The sequence below is a fragment of the Pithys albifrons genome, chromosome 3 (genome assembly GCF_047495875.1).
Source record: "Pithys albifrons albifrons isolate INPA30051 chromosome 3, PitAlb_v1, whole genome shotgun sequence".
In the NCBI taxonomy this organism is placed as follows: domain Eukaryota; kingdom Metazoa; phylum Chordata; class Aves; order Passeriformes; family Thamnophilidae; genus Pithys; species Pithys albifrons.
This window is the reverse complement of record NC_092460.1, coordinates 63,694,290-63,710,334: the sequence shown is the minus strand read 5'-3', so window position 1 is coordinate 63,710,334 and position 16,045 is coordinate 63,694,290. Positions and strand designations below refer to the sequence as shown.

The window sequence follows — 16,045 nt, the reverse complement described above, 5'->3', positions numbered from 1 at the left end:
CAGACTATGCACCAGGCACGCACACAGCAGACATGCTGCAAAACACCCTGCAGTTTTAAAAGTTGTGTAGATGTGGCTCTTAAGGCCATGATCTAGTGCTGGATTTGAACTTGCTGCATTAACAGTTTGACTCAAGACTTAAGGCTCTCTTCCAACATAAACAATTCTATGATTCTATGATGTAGGTGATGAATGTCCTGGAAATGCCAGTGACATAAGCCAGTTGCTTCCCAAGACCTAGTCTTGCTTAAGTAAGTCAAGGTCAATTTTGCAACTGATGTCAGTGACGTCATTTGACACTCGAAACTTGTTCAGATAATGTCCTGTACTGAGGAAACTCTTAACTAATTACAGGTGCAACTATCACGTTTGTTCGTAAGTTCTTCTCTGAGCGCAGTCCTCATGCCCCCTAGCTCTATACCTGCTCCATTATTCACAGATTTAAAGGATAATTATCAAGGGTTAAGTACAAGTTATAAACAGCAGTAACTGAACAACAAAATTATTTTGTTGTTGTGATTTCCAAAGAAAACTATGAAGAAGAGTTTGAGAATTGGAAGAGTTACAGCCAGTGTCAGGACACCAAGTTTTTATTTCTGTCAGGTCACAGTTTCATGTGTCAGATTTCGTAAGAGTTCAAGAAAACCATGTCTTTCAGTGCTCTCTCTACTCCTCTTTCCAGTGTTCCAGTCAGAAGACACCTGATTTTTCATGCTAGCAGAATGCAAAAAGTGCCTTTTTAAACAATGGCATCATTTTAAGACTTTCAGAGTGTCAAACTTCATTGTCCCAACAACATTCATAGGCATGAAGAAAATAAGATTTTCACAAAACCTTGGTGCTGCATTTAGTCACAAAGCAAGGAAATCCCTGTAAGGAGCAGAAAATCCATTCTATATTTAGCATCAGCCTAATAGGATAATGTTGCTATGGTTAACTATTCTTCAGACTGATGGAGTTTTGCATTGTTTCACTGCAAAGGCCAAGCTTCTTTAACAAGTTTGAGCTTGCCACTCTTGCAAATAAGCTTTCTTAAGGTCAAGGGGAACAACTACTTTCTTCTTTTGGTAGTTCTTTATGCAAGTATGGTGCTGCTCAGAGGAGGGTGATACAAAATCATCTGCTTTCTGTGTTTTAAAGAAAAGATGCCCACACCATTCTGCAAAACAAAGATAGGTTACAGTCATCTATTACAGCCTCGTTATTTCCCAGGGAGTGTCTTTTTATTCATAGTACAATTCCTGTTTACAGTCCTATAGGAGTCTTGGATTCAGTAAATCTTTAAGGTTGGAAAAGACCTCTAAGACCATGGAGTTCGATCATTATACCCAGCACTGCCATATTCACATATACACCATATCCCCAAGTGCCACATCTCTATGTCTTTTAAATACCTCCAGGGATGGTGATTACACCACTTCCCTGGGCAGCCTGTTCCAATTCCAACTAAAAATAGTACCCTCTGATTTGTCCTAGTATCTTATCTCCAAATCCCATTTGAGGAGAAAACTGAGGCTTCATGTGATAGCAAAATGCAGTGATGCTCTAACCAGATGCAGCATATAAAAGGAACACATCCTAAAAGTTTCAAAATAGCCTAGCTGTGGCCCTGGTTTAAATGGATCTCCAGTCCTCCACCTGCAAATAATACGGGAGATGTTAAATGAAATGCAAAACATTTTGGTGCCAAATTTTCAAGAAATGTCCACCTCCAACTTCTTTTTTTTTTTAAACATGCTAGAATATTGCCATCTGTGAATGTGAAGCTGTGAAAGTAGGAATCTGAAATCTGTCAGCTGTTCATCAACATGTTCGTAATAAAAAAATGCAAGTGACAGAAGGCTGGGTTTGAGAGAGGGGGTTGCAGAGAGTGGAGGGAGCATACATATTGTGCCAGAAGGCAATGAGAAGCCACACCTAGACCAAACTCGGAATGCTTCTGCATGTTGTGCCATGGAGCCAAGAGCTTTGCACTACTCATGCCTGGCTGGAGAGAACCCCAGCCCTCCAATTGAGACAGCGTGTGACAGATCCTCATCTCTGGGGCCAGAAATCAGACACCTCTGCAATTTCAACATGTCCCACGGATATTCAGTGAAGTAGGAGGGAAATGCTTCCAATGGCACACCAGCTATGTGCCCAGCACCCAACACTAACAGCTCAGTATTTGCTCCTGAGCCAACATTTGACTTCAAAACCCACAATTTTTAAAATAACTCATCTCCTTGGAAATTAAACAAATAACAACTACTTCCAAGGAGAAAATAATGTATTATAAAAACATTAGTATTTCTGATAACTTTAACCTGATGGAACTTTTTTTTTTAATTTCTTATCAGTTAGTATTCAAAGGCTCTATTATGGAATCGTTCAAGCCACTGCTTGTAATACAGCATATTAATATATTAATTTTCTTTTCTAGTAGCAATTTTCCATTCCAATTTGCTTTATCTGACTTATGATTTTTTCTGATGATAAAATGCCCTCCAATTAGTTAATTCATTCATGACTTTTCAAATTCATGTTTCATTTTAAATATGCTGGCAAGTTTGCTGATGTCAGATTGACCCCTTCCTATAGTTTTCAGTAGCCCATCTGAATGAGGTTTCCATAAGTTTCCTTCTCTCTTAGCAGCTTTAATTTAATTCAGATCTTTAGTAAGAGAACTTTTAGTAACAGCAATTGTTTCATGCATGAAAAAGCCCCCTGATACACAGGATTATATTAATTATCATTAGCTGCATGCTTCTTAGCAATTCTGGAACCAGTTCATGTAACACACCTGTAACACTCATAATGCAGTGTGTCAAAATTCACTGGAACAGCAATGTTTTCTCAGTGCTGAATGAGGCCTCATAAGAACCCCAACTGCATTCAAAGTCAAAAGGTCCTATAATCTGCTTATCTCCACATCCTGTCACAGATTCAATCTCTACAAAAACCCTGTTGTTGCACTAGTTTATCTTTCAAAAGTATGCTCATTTTTGACCTCTTGATTTCACAAAGGCAAGTGAGCAACAATCCTTTGGCAAATGGTCTTACTGGATGCATTGCTTGTAAATTCACTGCTTATTTTCTAGTTTTGACTTCTAACCTTAGGTCTTATTTATACAAGGAATAAGTAAGTTTTTGGACTCCTAAATCAAGCCCAGAAATGCCCACAACTATACCTTAGTAGATATTTGATCCTTGGAATACCTACACAGCATCTTCCTGATTGAACAAAACTCCTTTTTCCAGGTGCAATTTTGCTTCTGCAGAGCCAAAGGCTTCTGGGAGTTTGGATAGAGCTGTTCTGTGTATGCACATCTCACGTAAGTGCCCCCTTTACAAAAGATCATTTCATCTAGTTTTCTTTAAAGGGTGACCAAAAGTGAATGAGAATGTCCAGCACATCCGTTATATTGTATCTGAGACATATGAACTGCATTATCCTTCAAGAGTGAGGTTTGGGTTCAAAGCCTTCCTCAGCCTGAAAAACTGAAAACATTGGTGGAGTAAATCTCATAAAAATGCACTTTTCAGCCCTTCCTGGGCCCAGAAGCAGAGAAAGAACAGGAGGGGGCTAGTCTTTGAGGATTGGTAGTGAAGTCAGCCCTTCCTCTTAGAACAGTCAGAGTTGGGTTGTAGTCTCAAGACATGAATAGTTACCACACTCACCATCAGCTTGTCCTCCAAGTGTGTTTTAAAAACATGCATTTAAACATGGGCTTGGTTCACTGGGTAAAATAAATAGCTGCAACCAGGATACTCTGAACTCAAAGTCCTGTGTTGGTGTAGGTCCATCCAGGCTCCTTATCATCCAGAGACAGTAGAAAATGTCAGAAACCACCTGGCCATCAGTGTTTTCTACAGTCCTGACCAACACAATGCACCACCTTGTATGCATCCCATCTGGGGCTCATCACCATCCCTGTGTAGCAGTGAGGAAAACCAGACACCTCTCTCTGGGTGCTTGGAGGAGACATCACACCTGTATGCTGGCTGTCAGCCTTGTCCTGGCTAACCACTACACGTCTTCTTCACTTGAGTACTGCTCACAGGTCACAGTACAGACAACTTTTAACCTTTGGGCAAACTCAGCACAGTGAGTTTTCCCGATATACCACTATAACACATTTTTCAAAACTTGAACACTTCTTGATCCCATTTTCTGGAATCTTTCTTACATCTCAGTACATTTGCCAAAATACTGCATTACAGCCTCTCTGATCATGTGTACAGTTGTACTAGCTACATCACCCATCTCAGACACTCTGCTCATGTATTTGGGGATTTCACTGGTTGCCCCAAATACAGTATTAAATTAGTAATTTTAGGTAACCATTTATCACCTCTTTTTTAAGTTGACTTCACACCAGGATGAAATAAAACTCCCATTAGACTGAAAACTTCTCACCCAATTGCAACTTCCACATGAGGCATAGGGTCATTAACAAGAAGATAGATTTTAAATTGTTTCAGAAGCCAGCTCATGCTATTTTTTGCATTAGTTCCTCATGCACCCCAGGAAGCTGGTTTGAGAACTGGCATGGCCAGTAGCAGGCAGGGGACCAATACAGCTAAAGAAAGCTCATGAGCCACTTCAGAAGATATGTTCCAAGTTCCTCCCCAGGTCTTTTGCCTTTTATTCTCCAATTCAGGTATTACATTTCCACTGGTTTCCACCAGGATTGTGCATGCACCTTGACATGTTCACAGAAGTTCCACGATACAGAGTTTCACAACTGGGACCGGTCCCTACAATCGGGACACCAGGGTGACAAAACAGATTCTGGAGAATTTCCCACTGAATAGGATGGAGAGAACATAATTACCACATCGTAGCACTACAATGTCTCATAAACATAGAATATACTAGATTCATTTGCCACAAAAGTCACAGAAAGTAACTTATCAAAGAATATATATTTTATGCAAAATATACATTTGTCAGATATAATTTTAATACAACTTTTATACTTATTGATGTTGGATTTGCAACACTTTGAATTAAAAAAAAAACAAAATAGTCTTGCTGCCAGATTTTATTTCTGATAATATTTATAGTTTGAGGTAACAATGAAAGAAGATTGTGTGCTGTGAACAAAGTCAGTGATGTTTGTCTGCAGTCACATTTTTGTTATCAAAGTGAAAAGTAGACTTAAGACTTGGCATGTACACTAGAATTCATAATAATTTAGGTCATGGCAAACAGAGAATGCAAGGACTTAAGCAAACCTACTCTGCTCAAATTTGTGACCTTTGCAAAATATGCCATTAGTATGACAGAAGTCAAGACAGATGTAGACTACAACATCACTATCATTATTAAGTGTATGTCTTTGTATGATCCACAGCACAACTTACTGCAGGAACCAGGAAGAATAAACACAGGGGTGTGGGTCTTTGCATGGAGCCTTAGCAGTGATGACATGATTCAGCTTTCCTTGATATAGATAAAAACTGATATTCCATGCACATGTGTTTTATTTACAGCTGACTCATCAACAGTGACTAGTCACCCCTTCCTCTGGCAGCAGTAATTATGAGCGATCCTTAATCTTCTTTAATAAGCTCTACTTCGCACGTTAAGTCTCAGTGACCTCCTCAAGGTGTGAGTTGTTTATCAGGGCCCATTCAGCAGCAGCAGTCTCTTTCCAGTACAGTCCTTGGTATGGCTAAATTCCATTGTCCCTTTTTCAGCAGTCAAAAATCCATGATAAATTCTGTACAACACTGTAGTTAATATAACAGCAGCACCAGATATTATATTAATTAGTTTGCTAAAAGCTGTTTGCAATTATCTCTCTATTGACAATATTTTACCAAAACTAAATCAATGTACATCTCTAAATGTCAGAAATGTATACTTTGATAAATACATTATTGTACAAGAATTCTGACATGCAGGTCATGCTATTGGGCTAGGCTATATACAGAAGAACATGTTACATGGTCAACAGTAACTTGTATTTTTTTTCCTAACCAAAAATAAAACATGACAATAAGGTATTATTCAACAATTTCAATGATTTCTAAAGATTTCAGTGATTATGGTCCTCCCTATGTAGTTCTAAAACTCTATGGTAATTTTTCCTCACCAGCCCAGAACCTCAAATTTGCCATTGCATTTGTCCTGTTGCATAAACAGAGGTTAATATTAAATGAAAAAGACACTAGAGGAGATACAGTTTCAAAATTGTAATGAATGCTGGTTGCTAGCGGGAAGATTGATGCAATAGGCAACTGGTCAGTGCTGTAAAACTCCTACTAAATCCCACTAGAAAAATCTTCAGAGTGCATACATGAGTTAGTCTAGATGATACTAACTTGCACTTCAAAAATAGATACATTTCTATCTATACACATATGTATAGTCCATATGAAAAAAAAAAAAGAGAAAAGGAGAAAAAGTGCTCTTAGTTAAGAGTGGGGCATTTTAACAGTATCTCTATGCTTTATGGAGACAGATGGAGAATACAGGAGACAGGCTGCAAAACAGACAGACAAACGACATATAGGACAAAGCACCTAAAAATATTGACTGAAGAAATTTTTGAAGCTCGTGAGCCAGAGGTGTAAGGCTGGTCAAAAACCTGACTTGAGAACTACTACCCTCTTACAGTGGTAAAAAAAAAGCCCCCAACAACCATTTCAATTTTACTTGGTATTCAGCCTCTGAAAATGTTGAAGAACCCTGGAGTAGAGAAATTACTACAGTACCAAGCAGCACTTGCTAGCTTAACATTGCAAGTCTGGATGGCATTTACCTTTCTTGCATGTTTTGTGCCTTCCCCAAGCCATTAAGAAAGAGATCTGGCTTCTGCTTGCGTGTAACCAGTAATGACAACCTCTTTGCAGTTATCTGTGTGCAAACAACCGGAGACATTCAGAACTCTGATACAGCAATCCATTACCAAAATAAGTTAATCACAAAATAAAGCCATTTATAAACAAGTAGATAGTTTAAAAATAAAGGAAAAGGTTAAACAAAGAAAAACAATCCCACATGCAGACCAGTTTATCAGTGCTTTCATTTCAGCAGGATGGTAACAATGTGCGAACACACATCCAGAGCCCTCTGTGGCCTCCACAATCAACAACACTGCTTGTCAGGTGATGGAGACAGGATGGTCCATGCAAATGAGCAGATCCTTCAGAGCAGACATCTTCAGAATGGATTAGAGTCACAAGAAATGGAGGTTCAATGGAGTGACTGATAATTAGTTGGAAGCACATTATTTTAAGTAAATCTCCCTGAAAATATGCTTATTTATTGAATATACTGGACAACAGCATCCACTAACTGTCTTTTTATTGCCACAGGAAAGTAGGACAACGTAGTAGATAAAAGGAGAAGCGCTACCTTAAGTAATCTTTAAAAGCCAAGACAAAAATCTTCAGCTACCTAAGTGGCTTTTCTTACTACTGACAGTTTTATCATGCACGAGTTAGACAGTATTTGTGGAGCCTATGGTTAATGCTACATTTATTTCCAATATGTGGTAAACAATATTTGATTTAATGCTATATAGCCGATTGATGTCATCTGGTTTACAAGATGGAAGGGATGGGAGACCGCGAGCGCCTTAGAGGACAAGGTGAGCTGTAGGGTGATGTTACTGGAGACAGTCGCAGAGCATTGCCTGTCAAGCCAGCTATGTTGTTTAAGCTTCGAGATTTTTCATAGCCTTGTATGAGAAAATGCAGAGACATCAGTTGAATTCAGCCAAAAAATAGACAAAGACAAACAATACAATGTAATGTAATCCAAGGAGCTATCAGGGCCTCGGAGGAAATATGCCTGCAAAAGAACTCAATGCTGACACACATTACTACCAAGAGATACCAATAAACAAAATTATTTACAAATTAAAGCAGCTATTTTTCGCCCAAAAATTAAACAGACCACCACAAAAAAGGTCTGACCTGCTTTTCCACATCCCATCTTGCACTCAGTATCGCTCTGTGGGCTTGAGCAGGCTTGCACAGAGTGCAAGTTAAAGTATCCAAACAGAGTTACCGGTGAGCTACCTGGCTAAGCATAATCAAAAACCCATTAAGAGAGACTATAGAAACTGTTGGAATTACATAATCTCTGCTAAACTCAATTCCTAATAAAGGACATTTTTTTCTTTAAAATAAATAAACCAGAAACCAGATAAATTGTATACAGTATGTGTAAATCACTTTTGCAGAGAACTGATTGATAATTGAGAAAGAAACTCCGTCTTTTGAAATATTAACTCAGACTTTGTGTCTAATTTTAAAGTCCAGTAAGATAGCAGAGTTTGACATATTTGCAAATGTCTCATGAATGTTTCTGTTCCAGAATTAAATAACTGGTATTAATCCACATAAGAAAGTAGTAAATAATTAAACATTAAATGAGGCAACCGCATAATGCTTCACAATTTGAAGGGAACATTGCACTTGAAGACATTTCAGTTTCACATACAGTGTGAGCTCTAGCTACTCACTTTTTGCTACTTACTCTTTTCACCTTGTAAAGGTTATGCTGTAAACCAGTGAAAAAACATTGCTATTCACTGCATCACTATCTTCATACTCAACTAGTTCCCATACCACCTGAATAACCCCACTTATACAGAAAACAATCTGCTCATCAGTCTGAAGAGTGATACCAGCAAGGAAATACAACAAAGATTAAGCTGGACAGGACCTTGCTCCTCAAGTACATGGATACACATTTCCCTGCAAGCATGAGAAGTCTCACTGATTTCAGTGGCACTACTTATTTCCCTGAAGACAAGTATGCATCTAAGCATTTGTCAGGTTAAGATGTTCAGGTAAAAGTTGCTTAGTCAAATACTGAGACTTTCCTGCAGAAACTATAAAATGCAAATGACAATACGTCACTAGACTTTTTTCCCTGATCGAAATGGTTACCAGCTCAAATTCCAGACTACTAGATAACAGAGTTAACAGACTGCATCTTCCAGAAAAATCGTATCTTGGGTTCTCCCCTAACAATGATTAACATATTTCTTACCTATTGAGAACTGCATGCTGTAGAACTATACTTAAAGGAAATGTATAACCTCATGTCTACTAAACACTGTGCAATGTTCTCTCCAGATTGCAAGGGCAGAGTAGACTCTGATGCTACAGACCTCTGATATATTTCAGAAACAGCCTTCAGTTTCTGAGTTTCTGTCAGTACTTACACAAACTAGAAAGTATCACATTTGAAAGGGGAAATGAGGGCAAGCACAATGCTAGTGTATATATTTAACCCCCCTGTAAAAATAAAGATTATTAAAAAACCCAAAGCAATCAGGTAGCTTTTTAACATAGAAACTTAGGAAAGTAATTTTTAAGCTTATTTTCCTGCTAGTTTTCTATCAATAAAAGGAAAGAGCTGATAGAGGAAAATGGTAAAGATTATAAGGAAAATGGGTACTCCTAAAAAGGAAAACCAGATACACAAGATGAATAGAGAGAGAGATGCATGATCCAAAATCAGTGCTTTTTGGGTGTTTCAGTCCATCAGGTTTGAATCAGCATCGTCTTAGAGAGGAAGATAAGGCATTAATGAAAAAAAGCTCAGAATAAATTATCATTGAACACAATCAAGAATCAACCAAGGAACAAAACCACACTTCAAGGATGTACAGAAAGAAAAAAAAAAAGAATGAAGGATAGAGAGAAAAAAGAAAGAGGAAAAAAAGAAAAAGTAGTAGACTTGATGGGTGAATTAAATTCAAGTATTCAAACCCATGTGGATATTATTTGAAGATGTTTTCTGCTTAAATTTAACTTCCCTACTCTGTAGAAAACAAGTGGCTATACTCTGTATCAAAAAAGCCAGTAGCTAAAACATTTCAGCCTCAACTAAAATTATCATCTGAGCCAGACAAAGACCACTTTTCTTATCAAAAAACTGTCCATTCTGAACTCAAGCCCCATTTTTGTAGTAAAAACTATGACACCATTTTCTTTTAAATCTAGATTTACAAATTAAATGTCCCAGTATAAAATATGTTTCATTGTTATGTATCTAAGAGCTGAGGCATAACTTTTAATATTATTTCTGATTTGTTCTAGGTATGGTTACCACCATAACTTGCCGAGTGAAGTCAAGAACCTGATCTGGCAAGATGTCATGGCAATCTTCCAGGTGTTCTTGACTTCTTCAAAGACTGGACCCTTAGTATTAGAGATATTTTAAATAATCTTAGCTGTTGAGAAGACAGTGTGAAATATATGCTCAGTGGGATGTATAGTAAATCTGTACAAAAACATTTAATCTAAATGTTATATATATGTAAAATGCAGGAGCATAGAGACAGTCATATTCTTTACAAATACCATACGCGTGGAACTCTGCGTATCTGCCTTCACGGGTTTAACCACTGAGCTCGTGCTTTTAAGCATAAAAAGAGCATTTGCAGCACAACCCAAGAGAATTCCTTTAGGGGATATGGCTGGCTGGGACACCTATGTTTTGCTATACACCAAGAAAGTTAAAAAAAAAAAAGCTAAAAAAATCTCAGCAAAAAATGTTTGTCCAGTGCCACATGGCTACTTCAGGTGACCTCTGAGGTGAACAACTACACATCAGCACTTGGGAACATGAAATCCATTAGAATGATACAATTTCAGAAGAACATAATCTGTCAAGAACAAAAGTAATTCTTAGCTAAGGAAATGGCAAGACTACCACTGCCATTGCTGATTTTAGGGCTATGTCCTGATGTTAGGTTTGCAGCCAGCTGTGGCCTGAGGCCTAGCAACACAATCAGTCACATGCAAGATACAAATAAGAAACAGGAGTTTTGCAAACTCTGCCTGGGACCCATCCTACTGACCAGTGAGCAATTGGACTTATTGTATTGTATGGCCAAACTTCGTGAAGGAAGATTTGGGAAGGGCTCTCCCCACGTGGGTGTGCCCTTCCAGCCTGCACAGTGGATTTTTTAGGTGAGGCACAGCATGTGCAGACCTGGCCCACTATTTACGTCCTAAGGGTCCATCGGCCACGGCCGAGCGAGCTTGGACAGTGACAGTGAAGTCCTCGGGACTGTCACAGCACTCGGTACTAACCGAGGGTGACCCTGCTGAGTATCCGAGATCTGATGGGATCAGATGGCAGGGAGGCATTTAACTGCCAGGGGACAGTCCCCACTGAGATTCGAACTCAGGACCTTGGGATTCAGAGTCCAGAGTGCTCTCCTTTACACCACAGGACTGCCCACAGAATCAGACTTAAAGAGGCCAAATAACTACCGAGGTGTTTTTAGCACCTTGCAAGGTCAAACATTGTTTACTGTAGCTTAATTCTCATTGGGGTAGGAAGTCACCTTTTAGTATCAGTGTTGTATTGCAAAGAAGAAATGTATTTCGGCATTGTAAGCTCAAACTTTTACTTGAAAGAAATCTAAATAGCACCTTATAATGTGCTTTTTTCTGTTCAGAACAAAAATGTTGCTTGCTTCTGACATTTTAAAGTGTATTTAGATGCAAATTTTACTAAGTTCTTAAGAGCAGACCAAAGTAAGCACATGATTAATTTGTCTTTTAGAATGACAAATGATATTGAGTGATGAGTGGTTGAATGAGCAAGGTCTTAATTGCAGGCTTTTCCTTTAGAAGTAACAGACAAATGAAGACACAAGTGAAGTGAGGGTACAACATTAAGCACACTCTTGAAGACTAAAGATGAGTGTTTCTAAAACGAAAGCAGGAAAAGAATGACTAGGAGTAACGAAAAAAAGATACATCATGAGTACAGTCTTTCCTCTAAAAGCATTGTGCACATCATTTTACTCTAAGATTGTTTTACGCAAGCACATGGCTGAGTAACCTTTTATGATCTAATGAAAGAAGTCCATACCTTTCCTGATCCCTCCATCTGTAGCACACGTGTAATCACCTGTTGTCAGTAGGAAACATGTTCCCCCTCTTCTGTTTTTGTCTCTTGTACTAGAACGTCTGATGGGAGGGAGCCTTTCACCAGGTGAGAGTGGCTGCTCACTTCCTGCACTGTCTTCACCTGATAACACTGGTTAAAGCACCATGCCCATTTACAGACAATAATGAATGAGGAAATGAGACATCACAAAGAGCTTATGCTGAATGCCAGATATTCCCATCACTCAAAAAAGTTAAAAAGTAAATCATTAGAAGAAAACAAGATTGCAATTCATCATTAATCAGTACCAAATGGCAAAAGGTTTATGTTTTATTCAAGAGCAAATGATCTTTAGAATTTCCTGTTCTTCTAAAATTCATATAAAATTATATTCAACTCACATGAAATAAGAAATAGTCAAATCAAGGCTCATTTAGTTGCCTGTAACTTTTCACAGTACAGTCAGCCTTGGATATTTCAAACACTTATTTACTATTTTGGCTATACTTTTTCTCAAAAAGATGTCAAGTTAGTAATATTTGCTCGGAAATGTTATTTAGCATGTTTTAAACATAATCCCTCACCAGGAGGGCTAAATTTTCAACTTTTGGCACTATAGGCTGTTTAATAATACACTTAGCATTCATTTCTTTATTTGTAACACTTGCACTGCTTGTCATCAAAAGCACCCAACATTAAATGATGTCTTTGGTCTCTACTTTGTCAAGCAGCGAACCTTGCACCTCTCCTCATTTGTCACTCCCAAAGGAATCTCTTTCAAAACTAACTACTATTTCAAATTCACTGAAAACATAACTTCAGCTTTATCTTTGCATTTAAACATGAGCACGTTTGGTTTTTTCTGAACTGGATATGCAAAGGGCAAAATTCAGCCTTGAAGTTTTGCACAGAATTCCTAGTGACTCTAATAGCATTCTTTAACAGAAATAAAAATACAGTGCATCATGTGAGTGGTGGCACTACTGAAGAGAAAGTTAATACTTTAAAATGGCTCCTTTTTGCATATCTGCTTTCTCTCTAACTTCAGTGACTATAAACCCTTGTAAATAAACGTGCAGACACAAAAAAAGTGTCTCTTTTTTTCTGATCACACTGAGACTTCTCCATTCAGAACACCTGCAGTAGGACCTGATGGCATGAAAATGCTGTTATCACTAATACTTTAAAGATATCTCAAAGTGGGTATCAGTCAAAGCACTGTAAAACTGTATTTTACTCTGAGTGTCTCTCCTTTCAAGGGTTTCTGTCCTCTTACATATACTTAGGATGTTCAAAAGGCTTTGTTAACTTTGTAAACAGTTAAGTCGGAGAGTGAAACCAAGCTTCTTTGAACATCAAGGCTATTCAGTAACAGAGCAACAGACCAAAGAAGAATATTTCTTTTTAAAAACTAAATTTCAATTACTGAATTACACCAGTCATGGGTGGTTTTGCTCTTATTATTCTTTAGCAGTTTTCCAACAGGAGTCCAATGACTGGTATGTGAGCTTCATAAACAGACTGTGCTTGATTTAAGAATAAATATGCTTAAGAAACAAACAAAAATATTCTTGCTGCTAAAGATTTTTGTTTTAATTATACTGAGAAGTAAAGTTTACCCTTTAATTGCAACAGATATGGAATATGAAGCAGTGGCTTGGAGGGGCTGACGCTGTCATTTGATATGTATTTTCACTGAGATAAGCAAAATACTCTTTATTCATCATTTGGAACTCTAACAAATAAGGTAATAGAAATCACAAAAATCAACAGTAATGGTGATGATGTTGCTAAGGGCTGTCATTTTCTCTTTTCTTGACAAACTTTACATCAGCTATACTATTATCATTTGATTAGTAGTAAATATCATGCAATGTTAACAGATGAAGGAGGTTCTTTTAGCCAGGGAAGCAGAATGCCAAATGAAAAGAAAACTAGAAAGAGAATTTCTTCCTATTTCCTTTGAGTGCTGGGCTTTGGATGTAAAGCACCTGCTCCTTTTAAATGACTGCTTCTTTGTAGGATCTTGCTTAACAGGCCACGATGTGGCACAGGCAAAGCTGACACAAGAGACAGACACTGAGGCAAAACACCATGGAGTCCAACAGGGTGGGACACGGTGGCTGCTCAAATAGTCACAGTCATGCAGAAAAACAAGAAACATCCATACGACGCAACAAACAACAGGCAAAAGAAAAGGTTGATATCATCAGCAGGAAAGCATTCTCAACAGAGCAAGCAAAACTGTATAGACCAGCTACATAGAGGCTTGGGAACATCACTATACCTATGTTGCCCTCTATGAGACTGACACACGCAAACGTTGGAGGGGAGAAGGGTGGGAGCTATGTCTTCTCCTGGCAGAAAGGCTGGCTGCTTTCTGACTCCTACCAAACATACTGGTCTATAAAGTGTTTTCGAGGACATGCATTTCCAGTGGGGTCCTACCTGATGATCTGTTGTGCTCCATCAGCTGGTTGTCCTTGCCCAGGCAGATGTCCCCCTGTGTGCTATTGCAGGCCATATTCAAGTCTGTCTTGCAGAAGGTGGGTGAGCTGGCTTGAGGAGCAGGAGGGATGTGCTTCTTCCGCTTCCTCGGCAGTTTTTGCTTTGCCATGGCCAGGGAGTAGTACATCCCAAAATTGTTAACTATGACAGGCACAGGCATGGCTATGGTGAGCACCCCAGCCAACGCACACAGGGCTCCCACTAGCATGCCTGACCAAGTCCGCGGATACATGTCCCCATATCCCAGGGTGGTCATGGTGACAACAGCCCACCAGAAGCCAATAGGGATATTTTTGAACTGTGTGTGTTCACTTGCTGATGGGTCATTGGGCTGGGCTCCCACCCGCTCCGCGTAGTAGATCATAGTGGCAAATATCAAAACACCAAGTGCCAGGAATATTATCAGCAGCAGAAATTCATTGGTGCTGGCTCTCAGAGTGTGGCCCAGCACCCTGAGGCCCACGAAGTGCCGGGTGAGCTTGAAGATCCGCAAGATCCTGACGAACCTTACCACCCTGAGGAAACCAAGTACGTCCTTAGCAGCTTTGGAGGAGAGCCCACTCAGACCCACTTCTAGGTAAAAGGGCAGGATGGCCACGAAGTCAATTATATTCAAGAGGTTTTTGATGAATTCAAGTTTATTGGGGGAAAAAACAACACGTACTAAAAATTCAAATGTGAACCATACCACGCAGACTCCTTCCACATACGTCAGGGCAGGATCTGTCTCAATCTCATACTGTAGCACAGTTTCTGTCCCGTTGATGACCTGCTCAGTTTTGTTTATAATAGTATTGAAAGCCTCATGTGTTTCCAGGCAGAAGGTTGTGATTGAAACTAGGATGAAGAATAAAGAGGCAAAAGCAATGAACTGAAACAAAAAGAGAGAAAACAGACATGAGAACCACACAGCTCTTCACATTAATACTAATAAAAATATCACTGTATACTATAAAACTTTTACTTATTCATCCGCAAATGACTGAAAAAATTCGTATGCCTAAAAATTTACATCTAGGCCAGAAAAGAGCAACAGACAGGTCTCACATACAGGCCAAGAGTTCAGGAGTGGTAAAAGTCTTGGTGATGGACACCATGACAAGATGCAACTCATTAAGAAAGTGGCAAGAAATTCTTTAATCTGTGCTAAATTGTCTGAATTCCATTCAGTTGTCACGTTACCTTATAAACAGCCCCCATACACACCAACCACAGCAATATTTAAGGATATCCACCTCTCACACAGTGGAAAATGGGGCCAACCCTCCTGGTCTTGAGATTATGGCTCACAATTCACACCTGTCCTGAAGAGCACCTCAGAGGGACCTAGAAGCAGCAGGGGGGGGATGTATTTTCTTACACTTAGTAAGAAAAGGTGGTTTGAGATCAGTTGTTCCTTTGCTACAATGTCTTTTCAGTGATGTCACATTACCACCATATTAGCTGGCACTCCAACAGCAATAGTGTGGTACCTGAATAGATGATGTATTTAAATCCCTCCCTGAGCCAGGGCTTATGTTAACAATATGTTTGTTACTTTGAATTTTCAGCTTATAGACATTTTATAGCCAACATTATCCTGGAAAAAAGCCTTCGAAAGACCTGAAGATTTTCAAAGGTGCTAGGGACCCAAAGAGACAAAAAGATGCCTAATAGGTTTTCAAAAATATCTAGTGCCTA

The 16,045-nt window shown here is 38.9% G+C and overlaps 1 protein-coding gene across 10 annotated transcripts in view; it reads right to left on the bottom strand.

The window, feature by feature from the left end:
- Positions 1–4,593: 4,593 nt before the first annotated feature.
- The window catches only part of KCNC2 (potassium voltage-gated channel subfamily C member 2), a 102,815-nt gene continuing 91,363 nt past the window's right edge, over positions 4,594–16,045 (bottom strand). For 3 of the 10 annotated variants that reach the window (XM_071552198.1, XM_071552199.1, XM_071552206.1), the window contains 3 exons: positions 14,306–15,236; positions 11,840–12,007; positions 7,712–8,016 (listed from right to left, as the gene is read on the bottom strand). In XM_071552198.1, coding sequence (XP_071408299.1) covers positions 7,844–8,016; positions 11,840–12,007; positions 14,306–15,236 — 1,272 coding nt within the window. In that variant the 3' untranslated portion in view covers positions 7,712–7,843. The other 7 variants (XM_071552203.1, XM_071552202.1, XM_071552207.1 and 4 more) reach the window with 7 other exon arrangements.